Source organism: Sus scrofa, chromosome 13 (assembly GCF_054392235.1).
Source record: "Sus scrofa isolate SSC_HxYL_T2T_F1_AM1 chromosome 13, Sscrofa_HxYL_maternal_Yorkshire_Landrace_v2.0, whole genome shotgun sequence".
NCBI classification, from domain to species: Eukaryota; Metazoa; Chordata; class Mammalia; order Artiodactyla; family Suidae; genus Sus; species Sus scrofa.
This window is the reverse complement of record NC_139395.1, coordinates 123,461,763-123,481,537: the sequence shown is the minus strand read 5'-3', so window position 1 is coordinate 123,481,537 and position 19,775 is coordinate 123,461,763. Positions and strand designations below refer to the sequence as shown.

Sequence of the window (19,775 nt, the reverse complement as noted above, 5' to 3'; positions counted from 1 at the left end):
AACACAAAAGCACCAACTATAAAACAAAATACTGATACACTCATTAAAATTAAAATCTGCTTATAAGAAAGTGAAAGAGCAAGATACACACTGGGAGGAAATACTCACTATACATATATCTAACAAAGGACTTGTGTTCAGCCTACCAGATTATCTATCTACCTATCTATCTATAGTGCCTACAAATCAGCAGTAAACAGACAAACAACTCAAAACAAAATGGGCAAAACACTTGAAAAGACAGTGCAAAAGGAAAATGAACAAACGGTCAACAGCCATGTGAAAAGGAGCTCAGCATCATTAGTCATCAGGAAAAAGCAAATTAAAAGCACGCAGACATACAATTTCACATCCATTGGAATGCCTAAAATTAAAAAGACCAACACCAAGTATTAGAAAAGATGTTGGAGTGTAAAACTGTACAACCCCTTGGAAAAGTTTTGCATTTAAACATGCACACATCCTATGATCCAGGACTTGCACTCCTAGGTATTTACCCAGGAGAAACTAAAACACATGCCCACAAAAAGACCTGTACGACAATATCAAATGCTAGTCTGTGGAGCACCAGAACTCCCACTGCTAGTGGAAATGCAACATGGTACAATTGCTTAGGAAGACAGTTTGGCAGTTTCTTACAAAACTAAACATATTCTTACAGTATGATCCAACAACTGCCCTCCTTGGTATTTACCCATAGGAGTTTAAAACTTATGTCCACCAAAAACCTACACACAAGTCTTTATAGCAGCTTTATTCATAATTGCCAAAAGTTGGAAGCCACCAAGACGTCCTTCAGAAGGTGACAGTGAATACTTGGCATTGAAAAAAAATGAAAAACAAAAAAACTATCGAGCCATGGAAAGACATGCAGCAACCTTAAAAATGCATGTTACTAGGTGAAAGAAGCCAATCTGAAAAAGCTATATACCATATGATTCCAACTATATGACATTCTGGAAAAGGCAAAACTATGAAAATAGTAAAAATATGAGTAGTTGCCAAGGATTAGAGGGGAGGAAGTGCTGAAGAGGCAGAGCTCAAAGGATTTTTAGTATCCCTCTGTATGATACATAATGCTGAATACATGTCACTATACCTTTGTCCAAACCCACAGAATGTGCAACAACAAGAGTGAACTGTAACATAAACCATGGAATTTGGATGATTATGATGCGTCAGTGTAGGTTCAACAGTTATAACAAACACACCACTGACTGGTGAGGCTGATAGCAGGGGAGGCTATGCATACATGGAAGCAGGGGACACATGGGAAATCTCTTTGGGAAATTTTACCTTCTATTCAGTTTTATTGTGAATCTAAAATTGCTCTAAAAGACAAAGTCTATTAAAAAAAATGCTTGTATGAAGTTAGGAGATATTTCTTAGACATGTAATTAAAAGTGTAAATCATAAAAGAAAGGAAATTAATTCCTCAGACCTCATTAAAATTTAAAGCTTTTTCTTTAAAAGGTGCTCTTAAGAAAATAAAATGGGAGGGGGGTTCCCATCGTGGCTCAGTGGAAATGAATCTGACTAGTATCCATGAGGACACAGGTTCGAGCCCTGGCCTTTCACAACGGGTTAAGGATCCAGCATTGCCATGAGCTGTGGTGTAGGTTGCAGACATGGCTAGGATACCCTGTTGTTATGGCTATGGTGTAGGCCAGTGGCTGCAGCTCTGATTGGACCCCTAGACTGGAAACCTCCAAAGGCTACAAGTGTGGCCCAAAAAAGACCAAAACAAACAAACAAACAAAAACAAAAATGGAGTTCCCTGATGGCTCAGCTGGTTAAAGAGATTAAAGATCTGGCATTGTCACAGCTGTGGCTAGGGTCACTATTGTGGCACGGGTACAATCCCTGGCCCAGTAACTCCCACAGGCAGTAGCCAAAAAAGAAAAGAGAAGAAAAGAAAAAGGTAAGTCATAGATTCAGAATATTTACAAGTCATATATCTGATAAAGGCCTTGCCTCTGGAATTTATTTATTTATTTATTTATTTTTGTCTTTTTGCCATTTCTAGGGCCGCTCCTGCAGCATATGGAGGTTCCCAGGCTAGGGGTCCAATTGGAACTGTAGCCGCCAGCCTCCGCCATAGCCACAGCAACTCGAGATCTGAGTCTTGTCTGCAACCTACACCACAGCTCACGGCAACACCGGATCCTTAACTCACTGAGCAAGGGCAGGGATGGAACCTGCAACTTCGTGGTTCCTAGTTGGATTTGTTAACCACTGAGCCACGACAGGAACTCCTTGCCTCCGGAATTTAAAAGAATTAAAAAAAATTTTTTGAGGAGTTCCCATTGTGGTGCAGCAGAAACGAATCCGACTAGAAACCATGACATTGCGGGTTCAATCCTTGGCCTTGATCAGTGGGGTTAAGGATCCGGCATTGCTGTGAGCTATGGTATAGGTCACAGACAAGGCTCGGATCTGGCATTGCTGGGGCTGTGGTGTAGGCCTGCAGCTGTGGCTCTGATTTGGCCCCTAGCCTGGGAACCTCCATATGTCATGAGTGCTGCCCTAAAAAGCAAAGAAAAAAAAATTGAATATTTTTATTCAAATATTTTATTTGACTATTTTTTTTTTTTTTTTTTTTTTTTTTTTGTCTTTTTGCTATTTCTTTGGGCCGCTCCCGCGGCATATGGAGGTTCCCAGGCTAGGGGTCGAATCGGAGCTGTGGCCACCGGCCTACGCCAGAGCCATAGCAACGCGGGATCCGAGCCGCGTCTGCAACCTACACCACAGCTCACGGCAATGCCGGATCGTTAACCCACTGAGCAAGGGCAGGGACCGAACCCGCAACCTCATGGTTCCTAGTCGGATTCGTTAACCACTGCGCCACGACGGGAACTCCTTATTTGACTATTTTAAAGACTATTTAAAAGAATGTGAAACTCAATATGATGACCATCACAACCCAATTAAAAAATGGGCAGAAATTTAATTAGACATTTCACCAAAGCAGATATATGAATGACTAATTATAATAAGCACATGGAAAGGTGCATATTGTCATTAGTCATTAGGAAAATGTAAATTAAACTGTAATAAAATACCCTTATACACATCCATTAGAATGGCTATAATCAGGAGTTCCCGTCGTGGCGCAGTGGTTAACGAATCCGACTAGGAACCATGAGGTTGCGGGTTCGGTCCCTGCCCTTGCTCAGTGGGTTAATGATCCGGCGTTGCCGTGAGCTGTGGTATAGGTTGCAGACGCGGCTCGGATCCCGCGTTGCTGTGGCTCTGGCGTAGGCCGGTGACTACAGCTCTGATTCGACCCCTAGCCTGGGAACCTCCCATATGCCGCGAGAGCGGCCCAAGAAATGGCAAAAAAGACAAAAAAAAAAAAAAAAGAATGGCTATAATCAAAAAAACTGACTATATTGAGTGTTGGCAAGAATGTGGAGGAATCAAAACCATCATATATTGTTGATGGAACTCTAACATTGTATAGCCACTTTTGGAAAACATTTTATCAGTCTCCTAAAAAATTAAACATAAACTTAGCGTATGATCTGGTAATTACACTCCTAAGAGCCTACTCAAGAGAAATAAAAACACAGGTCCACAAACACCTGTACATGCATGGTCACAGAAACATTATTTGCAACAGCCAAAACCCAGAAACAATTCAAATGTCCATCAACTAGTGAAGAAATAAGCAGAATGTGGTATATCGGTAAAAGTGAGTACTATTCAACAACACAAAGGAACAAGCCAGTAATACATGCTGCAAGTGAACCTCGAAAATATTATACTAGGTGAAAGAAGCAAACACAAAGCACCTATTCTAGGATCCCCTTTATAGCAAAGACCCAGAAAAGGTAAGAGAGAGAAAGTAGATCCAGAGTCCCTGTTATGACTCAGCAGTAACGAACCCAACTAGTATCCATGAGGATGTGGGTTCGATCTCTGGCCTTGCTCGGTGGGTTAAGGATCCAGCATTATGGTGAGCTGTGGCATAGGTTTCAGACACGACTCAGATCTGGTGTTGCTGGGGCTGTGGTGTGTGTCAGCAGCTGCAGCTCTGATTCTACTCCTAGCTTGGGAACTTTCATATGCCACAGATGGCCCTAAAAAGACAAAAAAAAAAAAAAAGAAAAAGAAGAAAGAGGAGTTCCTGTCGTGGCGTGGTGGTTAACGAATCCGACTAGGAACCATGAGGTGGTGGGTTCGGTCCCTGCCCTTGCTCAGTGGGTTAATGATCCGGCGTTGCCGTGAGCAGTGGTGTAGGTTGCAGACACGGCTCGGATCCCGCGTTGCTGTGGCTCTGGCATAGGCCAGCGGCTACAGCTCCGATTAGACCCCTAGCTTGGGAACCTTCATATGCCACAGAAGCGGCCCAAAGAAATAGCAAAAAGCCAAAAAAAAAAAAGAAAGAAAGAAAGTATATCCATGGCTGCCTGGGCTTAGGAGTGGGGACTGACTAAGCTGGCACAAGGGAATTTTGGGGTGATAGAAATGCTCTAAAATTAGATTGTGGTGATGGCTGCACAAGTCTATGAAAATCGCAGAATCGTAGGAGTTCCCATCGTGGCGCAGCACTTAATGAATCCGACGAGGAACCAAGAGGTTTCGGGTTCGATCCCTGGCCTTGCTCAGTGGGTTAAGGTTCCGGAGTTGCTGTGAGCTGGGGTATAGGTTGCAGACGCGGCTCGGATCCCTTGCTGCTGTGGCTGTGGCGTAGGCTACAGCTCCGATTCGACCCCTAGCCTGGGAATCTCCATATGCCATGGGAGTGGCCCTACAAAAGGCAAAAAGACAAAAAAAAAAAAAAAAAAAAAAAAAAAATCACAGAAATGTACACTTACAGTGGATGGATTTCATGGCATGTAAACTGCACTTCAGTAAAACTATGTTTTTTAAAAAAGGACTTCTAAAAGGATGTTCAGAGCTGTTTTCTTCATGAAAGCCCCAAACTGAAAACAACCTAAATCGTTTTCCAAGGAGAATGGATAGACAAATGGTGGCATATTCAAAGAGTAGAATATTAGCTATTAATAAAGAACAAACTACTAAAACACACAACATACGTGAATCTCAAAACATTATGTTGACAAAAGAAGCACTTTTGTTTTCCTATTGTATACTGTGTTCCGTTCATAAAGGAGTCTGTAGACAAACTCTGAATCAATCACATTTATTTCCAAAAGGTATGGTATGTGCCTATTTGGAAATCATAATATGTCAAATAGTTAATATAAAGAGTGGCTAATGATTTAATATTCATAGCTCACCGCCACATACTTCTAATAGCCTGCAAAACACTCTCCTGCCCCAAAAGGGTCAGAACAATTTAAATGCCTAACGAAATGAATTAAGACAGTCATAAGATGGACCACTATCTGCAGCCATGAAAGACAAGCTTTTCAGAAAGATTAAAGAATTAGAAAATGCTGACATGTTCAAATACAATTTCAGATGTTTTAATTATGTCATGTGATATGTATATATTTAATATATGTATATTATGAAACAATCAAAATCATTCATTCTTTGCATATTCATTCACTCATTTATTCTAAACATATTTATGGAGGGTCAAAAATAGATTCCAGGCATCTAAGTTCAAATTTTGACTCAATCGCAAATAAAATGCTGATATTTCACATTTCCTTTCTTTTTTTTGCTTTTTTAGGACCACACTCTCAGCATATGGAAGATCCCAGGCTAGGGGTCAAAGAGGAGCTGCAGGTGCTGACCTACCCCACAGCCATGTGGGATCTGAGCTGCATCTGCAACCTAGATCACAGCTCATGGCAACGCTGGACCCTTAACTCACTGAGCGAGGCCAGGGATTGAAGTGGCATCCTCATGGATAACAGTCTTGTTCATTTCCACTGAGCCACAACGGGAACTCCTTCACTTTTTCTTTATGACGAATCTGAGTGTACCTTTCAAATACAGTTTATAACATGAGTTTCCTGGTCTGCTCCTTGAAGGAAAAAGTGTTAGGTAGCCTAAGAGTCCCAGACTTAGGGAGCAAAAACAAATTTGGTGCCAGTCAGGTCCAGCAGATTCAGGACTTGTAAGCAAGGCTGTCATTTTAGGCCTACACTGTTCCCTGCTCCTGCCTGCTCCTTACGATGGGTCCTGGAGGGCAAGCTGAAACATGCACATACGCCCTGAAGGAAGCTGCTGTCTGGTCAGTGCCGCTATTACAACTCAGGACTCAGGCAAGGAGGAAGAAACATCCCCATCACAGGCGGCCAGCCACCCTTCCAGTAACTTCCCTCCCAGCCCCCATCCCCCCAGGAGTCACAGCTTAGAAGGTGCTCTAAGCCAGGCCTTGACCCGTGGTGACTAGTGAGGTGTTATGCCTGCCCCCCAAAGAATCTGTCTACAGACCACATCCCCAGTGCCTGGGAGGGTATAGTGTCAGGGTACTTCCTAAACTCCTGCTGCTTTTGAAAGAGTGGTTAGAATGTTTGTGCCTCCTGGTCCAGTAATGCCGCCCTGAGAATTCATTATGAGGAAATAATCAGACTTGAAGAAAGTAATTGCTGACTGCATGGCTCACCTCCGCATACTTCTAATAGCCTGCAAAACACTCTCCTGCCCCAAAAGATCAGAACAATTTAAACGCCTAACAGAATGAATTAAGGACAGTCATACGATGGACTACTATCTGTAGCCAGGAAAGACAAACTTTACAGAAAGATTAAGGAACTAGAAAATGCTGACATGTTCAATGAAATAGTGACATGTTAAAAAATGTTAAATGTTAGAACCAAGATAAAAGCTGTAAATACCAGGGCTGCTCATTGGGAGAGGTAGTGGAATTCCCCTATCTCCCAGATCCCACTGATTCCTGAGAATCAGTGTTATTGAGGGGAGCGAGCTCTTATCCTCAAATAGTCTTACAAATGGGGGATGGGAGGCTGGATACATATGGTACTATTCCAAAACTGGATAAACAGGGAAAATGTATGTACATACTAGGATCAGAGGGAGGGAATGCCAGGCCACTTGTGATTGGTAAGGTAGACGCTGTAGACCAATACTACTCAAGCTTGACTATTGAGCTTGTTTATTTGTTTTTTTTGCCTTTTGGGGCCGCACCCCCCACACACCCCCCCGCAGATGGAAGTTCCCAGGCTAGGGGTTGAATTGGAGCTACAGCTGCCAGTCTGCACCAGAGCCACAGCAACGCCGGATTCTTAACCCGCCAGGGATTGAACCCCATCCTCATGGATCCTAGTCAGGTTCGTTAACCACTGAGCCATGACAGGAACTCCTGTGGAGCTTGTTAAAAGCTGAATTCTAATGCACTGTGTTTGGGTTAGGCCTGAGATTCTGCACTTCTAACAAACTTCGAATGTTGCTGGTCCATGGGCCACACAAAAGAAGCAAGGCTGTAGATGGCACACACGTGGGAAGGCAGATCCAAGCTCCACTCACAGTGACTGGTCCTGGTTGGCGAGCATGTGGGTGTGCCTTTACTTTTAATCATCTCCTATGCTTACCAGATTTTCCACAGTATTTAACATTTATTCCTTTTGTCGTCAGAAAGAATGCATTAAATTATTTCAAACCTTGGACCCATTGATTATTCTTATAGAAATCCATCCCAAATAAAGGGAAATGAAATTGAAAGATAAAAAAATACCATGTCTACTCACAAATCTTCCGACACCAAATGTGTGGGTTTTTCACGACAATTCTGACACCAACTACCCAGAGTGAGCACAAGGCCCACGCTTGTGGACTGTGGGGTCAGTCTCACAAGACTGCTTCTCACTTCAGATGCCCAAGTCCTAGGTTGTTGTGGCTACTTCTACCAAGTGGCTATAAATCAAGGGTTCCCGTGACCCCCTCCCTCAGGTTGGTTAATTTGTTTTAGTGGCTCACAGAAGTCTGGGAAACACTTTACTTACCCGTTTATAATAAAGGACACAACTCAGGAACAGCCAAACAGAGGAGCTGCATGGGACAAGGCGTAGGGGAAGGGCACAGAGCTTCCAAGCCCTCTCTGGGCATGCCACCCTCACAGCACCTTGACGTGTTCGCTGACTCAGAAGCTCTCCAAATCCCTTTGTTCAGGGTTTTTATGGAGGTTCCGCTACACAGGCATGATGCTTAAATCACCGGCACTGGGGTGACTGAATTCAATTCTCCAGCCCAACTCCCCTCCCTGGGGTGGGGAGGCGGGGCCTGAAAATTACAACCCTCTAAAGGTGGTTGGTTCCTCAGGCAACCAGCCCCTGTCTCCCAGAATCACCTTATTAGCATAAACTCAGGTGCATAAGCAGGAAGGTGCTTATTAGGAATAACAAAAGGTGCTCCTCTCGTCCGGAGCTCCGTACCTGGAACCAGGGATGCAGAGCAAGTATATTTACTTATGTCCCAGAATCAAAGGTTTATTAGAATGATGCACAATACCAAAAAAGGAGCAATTACTTAGTTCCCTAATATTAAAAGAATGGCTAAAAAAAGGCTGAAATAGCATGCAATGATTACAAATGACATTTGTAAAGATATGGAAAATGCTATGTTAAATTCAAATCACAGTATGACAACTCTGCTAAAATGCTAACAGAAAATAAATGTTTAAAAATGTTAAAATTTATACCCCAAAACCCGAAGGCAAAACAAAACTGGAAGGAAACATGCCAAAATGATAATGTCTTTGGCATTACATATAGGGTTACAGATGATTTTTTTTCCCCCTTCAACTTTTCAGGATAAAAGTTGAAAGTGAGGCAGAATATTTACTCAGGTAGTCAGTGTAAGAGCATGGGCTTTGATGCATTCTTTGATATGGCTATTGATTAACATTTGTGGCTTAAGGGCTCCAGGGAGTAACACACCCACAGGCCTTGTTTTATTATAAGAAATGCTTATTCTCCACAGACCTTGTTTACTATAGAAAATGCGAACCTCTAGCCCACTCCTCAACTGATAAGAGAGGAATGAGAGGAATGGTAAAAGAAAGGAACACAGAACTTTCAGGACATTTCCAACCCCCAAAGCCCTATTGGACAAGGACTGATATAGGTAATTGAATAGGGCCAATGGGAGAAAACCACATCTTTCTGAACCCCACTTTGGTGCCTCTCCCCACCTTTAAGAGAGAAAAACCTCTATAGGACAATAGAGAAAGGAGGGCTCTTCTCCCCACTCCCAGTAAACCTGGGAGCTACCTGCTTTTCTACAATAAAAACTTTGCTTGCTTGCTGCCTGTGCATTCACAAGAACCCGGATTCCAGCACCATCTTTCCAGCATCAAAAGGAGGGAAGGCACCTGTGCAGGATAGGGAGGCGGTGGAGGCCGGGACACCAATGGGAGGGGCAGTGGAAGGAAACCACTCCTGGGTGGTTAGATGGGAGCAGCTTTGTGGCCTATTAGCTGGGGTTGGGAGGGGCATGGAGGCTGTTCAATGCCTCACAGGACCACACGGCTGGGAGCAGAGGAGGAGAAAGAAGAGGAGAAAGGCAGTGGTTCCCTGAAGGTCTGGATGTGGGCAGGAGGAGGAGCCCAGCAGCCCAGCCTCTCCTCCGCCCTGACCCTCAAGGGCACTTCTGTGAATGGGTCTGGATAGGAGCTGTCAATGGGCCGACCCGCTCTGCTCCGGCTGCAGGCAGGAAACTTCTGGGGGTGGGGGGTTGTCTACCCCTCCACAATGACGATGACGTTTTCAGCTTTCCAGGAACACCTCAGCGCTCACTCTCTCCCTTTCCTCCCCAGGATGTCAGCATTCCCTAGGATTCCTTATGGGCATGAGAAATACGATAAAGTAAAATGAACAGCCCATCCCGTTCCCGTTTCTGGGCTCATATCTGGCCTGAACCTCAGTTCACTAGCACACCTCTCCTGACAGAGCAAAAGGCAACAGAAACTAATGCAAATGAATAACCCTGTGCCACTGGTCAAAGATCAAATTAGATAGCCCTTTTAAAACTACAGAAGGCTATCTAAATGCGAGTTAACAGCATTTTTATTACTTCTCTTAGTTAAAAGTCAACTTGCCAGTGTACCTGGTCTCGATTTGCCCACTAAAGGGCAACTGGGACACAGTACTTTGCTGGGCCTGGGTCAGGATTTAATAACATTTGTTAACCCTTTGCAGGGTTCCTACAAGGAGTGCACACCCCAGCTGGCAGAAGAGGTTTGGGAGGGGTGGGGGGAGAATGAGGAGGGTGGAGGCATCCATCTAGCTTGCTCTTCCTCTGTAACGGGAGGCTGCAGCCACACCAAGCACCCGGGGTCCATCTGCTTTCCAGAGTCAGAGCGGATATTAGTCCCCTGACAACACAGCCAAAGCCCCAGTTTTTGGCTCTATTCTCTTCATTAGTTCCAGAACTGATGCTCCACCAACCCCTTTTCACATTTGTCACAGAGAACATTTCCCTAAAGCCACCCAGAGAGCAGCCCAGGCTCCTCCTAAAAACAGGGTAGTGGAGGCTGGAAAACGTTGCTACTGGGCACGCTGCCTTCTAAAGTTCTGGGAGGAAATCCCCCAAATAAAGGCATAAGTGAAGGAGGTGGGGCTCTCACAACAGCTACTGCTGACCCCCAGTGAACGCTTATTCTGCATCAGGCACTCCACAGGCCATTTAACACTCACAGCCCTCTGAGACAGGTGTTGTCAGTATTTCCCATTTTGCACAGGAGCAAACTGAAGCACAGAGTGGTTGGAAAAAAAAAAAAAAAAGGTCACAGTCACGCACCCAGGTGGTAGGAAAAGCATGAAGAAGGCAGCAACTGGACCAGAGTCCACACTCGGGCGTGATGCCTCGCCTTTGTTTGCTCTGGCCAGTAATCAACCCACTTTCCTTGCTGGCTGCCTGTCTGACCAAGGAGTTAGTCGTCATCTCCCTGACAGCACACCCACACACCTGAAGCCAGAGCACTCCTGAAGGGCCCAATCAACATCTCAGCTTCTAAACACACCTCTTGCAACCAAACAAAGCCGTTCGATTGCAACCCTCCCTTGTCCCATTTTTCTTCTCACACTGGGGGTGAACGCACCTGGACTGATGGTTCTAGTGATAAAGGTCTCAAAACGGCACGCCTGACATTTCCTTGAAACCACACGTTTCCATCTGTATTTCCTCTTCCCATCCACCACACACGCTCACATACACACCCACCCACAGCTATGAACACTCAGAATTCAGGGAAAAAGATCTGAGCAGAAGTTTCCACCATAACGAAACCAGAGATAGAGACAGAAGCGACACTTAAGAGAAAGTTCCAGGGTGAGGAAATCAGGCCACCCTCGCACTTGTACCACAGAAAACTCCCAAAGGCGGGACCAGGGCGCCTCAGTTCCTCATGGCCCCAGAACTTTCAGAAAGGGGCTAAGCCTCGGCTTGTGCAGGACAGACTTTTCATCAGCTGGAGCGGAGTGGGCACAGAGGAAGAGGGGAGTAGCTTTGGGCCCCCTCAGAACAGCTACAGAGAACAGCGCACAAGCCTAGGATCTACTTGGATCCCAATGTCAGGGGCTTGGTGCTCCACCCCCACAGGACACCCTGGGGAACACGCAGGGTGCACAAGAGCCATCTTCTCACCCACAAAGAGCCAGTGGTTTGGGATCTTGAAGGCACTCTTTTTCTCTGCTGCAGCTTGCCCACACATGTACTCCATTTTTGCTGCATTGCAGGGGTAGTAAACTCTAAATTTCTATGTAAATGAGTAACGCGGACAGGGTATGGGAAAAATGATGACGTACCTTGTATTTTCTGTCACTGATGCACTGCTGAGTAAAAACAAGAGTTTCCATTCTCTCAGAGGAACATGCTCTTTACTTTTTTCTTGGGACAAGAGCCTTCAACCTCTCTTTGGTTATTCCATTTTGGGGGCGGGGTGTTGGAGCACACTGCCCTTCTCTGGAGAGATGGCTGCTCCCGTACTGCCTTCAGGAATTCTTGGGGGCAGAATATTTGACATCACCCAGCTGCTCCCAACTGTCAGTACTGGTTCAGGTTTTTTTTTTTTTTTTTCTTTTCTCCTTTCCCCACACCTTGCGCTGGCCTGATAAAAACATCTCTGTAGGTTGGATGTGGTGCCTGCCCCCAGTTTGTAACCAGGGCAGTTGAGTGTGGTAAAAAGATAGCTTGCCTAAACTAACGCTGGGTATGGTAGCCCTTCTATCTGCTAGAGTGTGGAATAGCAGAGGCTGGAAACAACATAAACTCTAAGAGCCAAAAGACCTGAATTTGAATCCTGGCTCTACTTTTACCAGCTGCCAGAACTCAAGTGAAACACTAACCTCTCTTAGCTATGACTTCATCTGCAAAATGGGCTGATAATACTTAGAGAAGTTTTGTGAGAATGAAAAACCCATGTGCCCAAAGACTACTTGGAACTCTTAATGAATGTTAAATTTCCTTTTCCCATCTCTCTCTCTCTTTTTGTCTCTTTAGGGCTGGACCCACAGCATATGGACGTTTCCAGGCTAGGGGTTGAATTGGAGCTATAGCTGCCAGCCTACACCACAGCCATGGTGACTCGGGACCTGAACCATGTCTTCAACCTACACCACAGCCCATGTCAACGCCGGATCCTTAACCCACTAAGCGGGGCCAGGGATCAAACTGGAATGCTCATGGATACTAGTAATGTTCGTTACCGCTGAGCCACAATGGGAACTCATGCCTTAGCTTCTTTAGATTTCAATGTTCTCATTTGTTAAAAACTAAAATAACCCTCCAGCACTGCTGTTCCACATCACAGGATGGGATGAAGAAATGCAGATGGGAGCAGAGTGCTTACAAATTGGAAGAGCATCACAGACTGGACTGTCAACACCCATTCCTCCCACTTCTAGGTCAACAAAGCAGTACATAATCTGCTTTTCTAATGTGTTCATATCCTTTCATAATGTGATGCAGGGAGAAGATGGTGTCACATTTGTGGTAATTCCTTAAAATGGCTATTATCAGTCGACTCTCCAGAGTCCAATCTCACCAACCCCTCACAGAGGAGGGCAAACATTAGGTCACTGCCTGGTCACTTAAGGGCCCGGCAAGTTTCTTTTCTCCCTCTAAGCTCTTATTTTAGAGAACTGAGGTAGAAAATAAAGTCACTTAACAGCTATATATTTCTTTTATTCACACAAAGACAACCAAGACACAAGCCAAACAATTCCACTTATGTACCCTCAAGAATTTGCTCAGACATTTTCCAGCTATAAAGGGGTTTCTGTTGGTTCTCTCAGTTTTCCATGCACTGTGAGGAGACTAGGACATGCTTTGGCATTTCCTCAGCTAAATCTGACTTAAAGCACATTTACAACTTCTTTTACCCTAGTGAATCTACACAGGCAAGGTGTAGGCTAAGGGGATTCATCTAACACTTCAACTTTCAGCTATCACAGATATAATTTACTGGACTTTCTTTCTCTTAAAGCAAAGAGGCATTAAAATCAGTTGCACGGGATTTCCCACTGTGGTGTGGTGGGTTAAGAACCAGACAGCAGCAGCTCAGGTCACAGCTGTGGCTCAGATTCAATCCCTGGCCTGGGAATGGCCATAAATCTGCCTTGGGTGCAGTCATTAAATAATAAATAAAATCAGTTTCACAAAGCTACTAAGAAATGTGGGTTTATCTTTCAGGACTATGCCTTTCCGTCTTCCTGCTCCTGAATTTTATTTATTTAGTTTTTGTTTTGTTTGTTTCCTATCCTGTTAGGTCCACACCTGCCGCATATGGAAGTTCCCAGGCTAGGGATCGAATTGGAGATGTAGCTGCCGGTCTATGCCACAGCCACTCAGGATCCTTAACCCACTGAGTAAGGCCAGGGATCGAATCTGTGTCCTCATGGATACTAGCCAGGTTCGTTACCACTGAACCACCACAGGAACTCTCTGCTCCTGAGCTTTAATAGCTCCCTCATATGACCAACACTCTTCCAAGTTGCTAATTAAGCATGATAGAATGAGTAGGAATCATATGATAAATCCAGAGGAGAAAAAATAAGCAAGTTGGATAAATATATGGATATCACTTCCCATGTCCCTCCCCTTGAAAGCAGGATTCTTGGAAAAAGATGTGCAGAAATCTTAGGAGTCAGTTCTTTGCTAAATATTTACACAGCATGACACCTGAAGCAAATGAGGTAAGGACATGAAAAAGGCCACACACACTGATAAAATCTCTCCCAGTTAGTAAGTAGATCTCCACTCATCTTGTGATTTGTTTTCATAATGTAGACGTTTTATTGCTGTATGCAGTGCTTCCAGAAGTATATACACATCCTAAGTGTGTAGGGGTGCGTTCACTACTCTGAGCTGTTTTTTGATGAGCATAACTTGGAAAGGATTGGAGCAGTTCAGAAAAATTGCTAACACACTGTACACAACCTGACCATTTGGAGACAACTCAACCACAGGCTTGCTAATACCCTCTGTATATAAAAAAAAAGCTGACCCAGCATCCACCTGCATCAACTTGATCCTCTCAGCTTTGTCACACTCAGCAAATACTCTGCCTCTGGAACAAAATAGAGCGGCACCCCCAGGGAGGAGAAAAAGAAGACATGTTGTGAGTCTGGAGAGGCAGCCTTTACACCCAGTTCACAACGAGGGAGGCTCTGTGGGAGGCTTTGAATCTAGAACCAGTGGTGTGACCTTCCAAATCCACCTTCTGCCAAAACAAACAAACAAAAACCAAAAAACAACCTCCATAGGAGGTGTTACTTTTAAAGGAAAATACCAAATATGCAAAAGTAGAGTCAACAGTACAAGGCAATCCCAACCTTCACACCCTTCGTCCAGCTTCAACTATTACCAACCATGGCCAATCACCCTTCATCTTTCCCCTCTCACTTCTCCACTAGCAGCCCTCTCCAAATCTGAATTATTATGAAGCAAATTCTCAACATACATTTCAAGTTCAGAATGATAACGGTTTTTTTTTTATTTGTTTTGCTTTTTAAAACTGTAACCGTGATACCATTACCAAAAGTAACAACGAGATAGTTTTACTACAAATAACCAGTACAAACTTCCTCTATGGGCACAATTTTTAAAAAACTGTTTTCATCAAATCGGGATCTAACCAAGGTTTACACATTGCACTGTAGCCTTATGTCTCTTAAATAGATTTTAAACCACAAGTTCCCCATCCCTGGGATTCTCTCCTAGCAGCCAGGTTGTCCTCACCTGCAATTCCCAGTAATTCTATTCTAGAAACACAACTCTGGTCTTACAGGCTGTCAAAAAAAAAAAAAAAAAGTCTATGTTAATTAGTCTTGATAATTAAAGTAGCATTAAAAAAAACTCTGAGGAGCACAAACGATATGATTTGACCTGAAGCAGCTAGCAATTCTGAGACCCAAACACTCATTCAAGTGTCGTTTGCAGGTCTGATCAGTGTGGGTTTATTTCTGGGGTTTGAGCAACAGAGTCGACCCCCTTACCCAAGTCATTTGCACAAGCTGGGGTGAAGTAAGTGTCTCCTCCCCGCTGAAACTTCCTCTGCAGGCTGGGTCCTCCTCGTGGTTGCCTCCAGAATGCTGCCACTTCTCGGGGCCACCTGCCCAGGTGAGAGAAAAGGATCTTCACTGAGCCGAAAAATTCCGGAGGGTGGTCCCAGGTTATTTTATTTAGAGAGAATTTTAGGCCATCCAGGCTGGTCTCTGAGAAACCAACCAAAACGCCAAGGTCTCTGAGAACTAACAGCCCTGAAAAGCCCTTGGGCTTAATCCTGGAGCCTGGCGCGCGCCGGCCCCAACGCCCAAGGGCCAGGGGAGGGGACGTAAAGTCCGACCCAACGAGTAACCAAGCGTGTGTCTGTGGCTCTACGCTCACTTCTGTGTGCTAGGAAAGAAAGTTATATACACTATTTCTATAACATCACCTGTTTTATAATGTATACCAGGTATCTCCTCTGGAAAGAGGGTGCGAGTGCCTGGGTGTGAGTATACTCCCAACCCAGGCCACCAAGTTTCATCCCCCCACCCCACCCCAGGACCCCAAATCCAGGACAGACCCCAGGAGAAAACTACGACAATCCCCAATCCGAGCGGTCAGGCTCGGGCGTCCTCGGCTTGAAAGCCAAGGGCACCCACCCACTCCCGGGTCTCTTTAGAAGAGAACCCCAGCCTCTGAATCCCTTGGAGCGAAATCACGCTCCCTCTCCCAAGCGCAGAGCGCCGGCCGAGGAAGCTGAAAGCCGCGGGGTGCCGTCTTCCTCCTGGAGCCGGGGAAGCAGCTACGAAGCGCCCGGCGCAGGTCCCCGCAACTCACCGGAGGCGCGGCGGCTCCCGGCTCGCGCTCCGCTTCCCCAACGCTGCGCACCGGAGCAGACACAAGGAGGTCGCTGCTCGGACACCTGCTGCGCCCGGCCCCAGGTGACCAGGGACGGGCGTGGGCGACGAGCACAGCCCGGGAACCCCGCAGCTGCTCTGCTCTAGGCTACCAGGAAGTGCGGACGCAGACCTTTGAGCACACATGCCCCATCGCGACCCCAGCGGTAGATGGGCCGGAGGGCGCCGCCTGCGGGCGGGGCGGCGAGAGGCGACTGAGGCCCTCACTGTACCCGCGGGAGAGGGGTTGGGTCGAGGCTGGCCCAAGGGATGCCCTGAGGGTGTAGGATGGAAGCTGCCGTCTCTTAGTGAGACCCCCTTCCACGTGCTGGGCCTTCAGACACCCCCCCCACACACACCTGCCCAAGGAACCCCCATCTTCCCAGCAGGGTGGGCATGGGGCCACTAGCAGTTGTCTCTGGATGAGAGTATACACGGGGTGCCAGAAACTGCTATGTGCATGCCACTAAACAATTGTACACTATGAATTCACATATTAAAAATCTACAAATAGCATATTTGCAAATAGCACACTTACATTGAATTGACCTTTTTGCGTCAGCAGTACCAATTTGTTAAATTTATCAAAGAAATATTTGTGGAGCACCTACGATTTGCCAATCTTTCAAATGTATAAAATATGGCGCAATTTCCTCCTCCTCCCTTTCATGAATAGCCTTCAACAAGGGGAGTGGCCTGGGCCTTTCTTAACCTCTCAGAAAGCCTTTACCGGTTTTGCAAGGCACCTTGCGAAAGCCCGCCCAAGGGTGCAGTAAGAACTGAACCATGATTAAAGTTAAGCGTGGCTTGCTAGGGGGCCCGAGGGGCGGCCTGACCCAACCTGGGTAGGACAGAGAGGAATTTCTGGAGAAGGGGAGAAGCATGCTAAATTCTAAAGGACTACAGGATTCACTACAGGTTGTGAAATGTTTCAGCCAGGATTCCACCATGAGCAAAGCCAGAAGCCGAAAGCTGGGTAGAGAATGCATGTTCTGATAGAGCCAATAGCAAGTGAGTCAGTGCAGCTGAGAAGTAGAAGAGGTGAATTGAGTTAGAGCAGTGGGTGTGGGAGACAGCCCAGGCTTCTATAAAAAACAACAGCTGCCATCTATGGAATGTAGAGTATAAAACTGGAGCTGGACTCGCATCACTTCCAACTACGTGGAGGTTATTACTCCCCTTTAAAGAGGAGAAAGTGAGAAGTAGGGAAGTGAAGTGCCTTTTTAATGACAGGGCTGGAAGGAGCTCACTCTGAGGAGCTAGCCTGCACTCTTAATGACCTTCCAGGCCAGTCCTGAAGCTGAATTGCCTTCACATGTTCTCATCATCCCAAGTACCCCCAGGTGCCCACTGCTCTTTCTCCATCCCAAAGCTCCTGTGTCAACAACTGCCCTCAGACCCCTCCAGTCTAGAACAGGTTCTAGAGCACATGACCATGCAAACCAGACTCCCAAGGGGAACTTGGTTTCAGGGCCTGGTGAAGGGACTGTGGCAGAACTTTTTCTTGTTCCCCAACATCCACTCTCTCCTTCTTCCATAATAATAGTACTGAAGCTGAAGCCAGAGCTGCTTAGAACAAAGACTACATTTCCCTGCTTCTCAAAATACATCAACAGTGGTGCCCAGAGCCCCTAGACTCCATTTGATCCAGTAGTACTTCTGAGGCAGCTGTTTCTCTCCCAACATCCTTGATGTGTCAGCTGTTCTTCATGGGGCAGACACTGCTCATTGCCTTCTCAACATCCATTCCCCTTTCTTCCTTTCTAAGAGAAACCAGATTTTGTTCAAGGAGGCAACGTGCGAAGCGAAAATGCTCACCTTTCCAGAAGTCCTTGCGGGCATTCACATGACTCGATTCTGGTCAGAGAGGTGAAAGAGGAAGTTGCCTAGAGAGTACTGGAAAGGCTTCCATTTTCCTGATGCAGACAGCTCTGCCTTTCTCCTTCTCTTGTTTTATTTTGGCTTGAGGTTGCTGTGAGCTTGGAGGGGGAGCTACTGTTTTATGACCACAGGGCAAAACACAAGAGAAAAGGAGAAGCAGCAGGTACTGCAGACTGCCAGCTCCAGATTTATTACATGAGAAAAATAATCCCTTTACTTGTTTAAAGCGCTCTCAGTTAAGGTTTGTTACAAGCAATTGAACTCAATCCTAATGGATTGGCAAAGAAAAGCCTCAAAAATCAAATGTAGCTAATACAGTGTGATAACAGAAAGAGGGTGGGATTTGGCATGAGACCACCTGAGTAGAGTTTCAGCGCTTTCATTTATTTAGCTCATGACCTTGAGCAATTTTGTGAAATTAGATTACATGTTGTAAAATTAGAAATTGTCATAAAAATACAAGGCACAGTGCTTCCTGGCATATGGTGAGTGATTAATAAATGATCAGTTTTTAGCCTCCACCAAATGGATGACTGGCTAATATTCAGATTCAGAATCACATACCCACTTACCAGTTTCACCCGTTAAATATTTCTTTGGTCTGTTCAGATCTTACATGCTTTGTAACAGCAAAAATCAATATTAAAAGTTTCAGTAAAAACCAGCCTTGGCCTAACATCTTGTTTCCTCATTTCATAAACCATATATGCTCTACCTAAAAAATTTAAAAGGAAATGAATAGAAGCACATGCTTTGTAGTGACCAGTCATGAATTACTCTTCACCAGTTTAGCAGTTACATGGGCATATTTCTGTTCAACATTTTTTAAAATAAGAAACTCTAGGAGTTCCCCTCATGGCACAGCAGAAACGAATCTGACTAGGATCCAGGAGGACACAGGTTTGATCCCTGGCCTCGCTCAGTGGGTTAAGGATCCAGCATTGCCATGAGCTGTGGTGTAGGTCACAGACATGGTTTGGATGTGGCATGGCTGTGGGTGTGGTGTAGGCCAGTAGCTACAGGTCCAATTGAACCCCTAGCCTGGGAACATCCATATGCCACAGATGGCACCCTAAAAAAGCAAAAAAAAAAAAAGAAAGAAAAAAGAAACTAATTTCATTGCTTCTAGATTTGTATTTTTAGTTACCAAACAAGATATTTTAGTGGTCCAAAAACTTGCTTTTGTTGAATCTACACCATGTCCCTCTACGCTGAATTGAATAATATTAAAAAAATCAGTGCTATTTAATTAGGCTTTTAATTAAAAAAAATATATTCTTTTAATCACTATAGAAGTTTATAAGTTAAAAAAAGATGTATCATAATTCTGTGAATGAACAGTTAGGTAACTCTAGTTTATCTCAATTATGAACAGCATTTCCTTGAACATCTTTTGCCCACACTTTGCCCACACTTTTGCCCATTTGTGTGATGTAACCACATCTCCCCTCTTCATTGCTTCCTCCCCTCTTCATTGCTTCCTCCACTGTAAGCCTCCATCCATCTCTTGACTGGATTATTGGAATCACCTCCCGAATGGCTTCCTGTTTTTGTCCTTGTCCTACTTCAACCCATTCACACCACAGCAGCTAGAACAGTGATTTTAGAATGCAGATTAGATATTGTCCC

The 19,775-nt window shown here is 45.1% G+C and overlaps 1 protein-coding gene across 3 annotated transcripts in view; it reads right to left on the bottom strand.

Annotated features, from left to right (window-relative positions):
* The window catches only part of GPR160 (G protein-coupled receptor 160), a 44,634-nt gene extending 26,393 nt beyond the window's left edge, over positions 1-18,241 (bottom strand). Inside the window, exons 1-2 of one of the 3 annotated variants that reach the window (XM_021069792.2) lie at positions 18,084-18,241; positions 15,378-15,493 (exon numbers count right to left, since the gene is read on the bottom strand). Coding sequence is in view for 1 of the 3 variants with exons in the window: in XM_084990257.1 (XP_084846383.1) it covers positions 15,378-15,493; positions 16,207-16,412 (322 nt within the window). In the remaining 2 variants the exon portion in view is untranslated. Of the gene's footprint in view, positions 1-15,377; positions 15,494-16,206; positions 16,439-18,083 lie in introns of those variants that run through there. The other 2 variants (XM_084990257.1, XM_021069790.2) reach the window with 2 other exon arrangements.
* Positions 18,242-19,775: the final 1,534 nt, after the last annotated feature.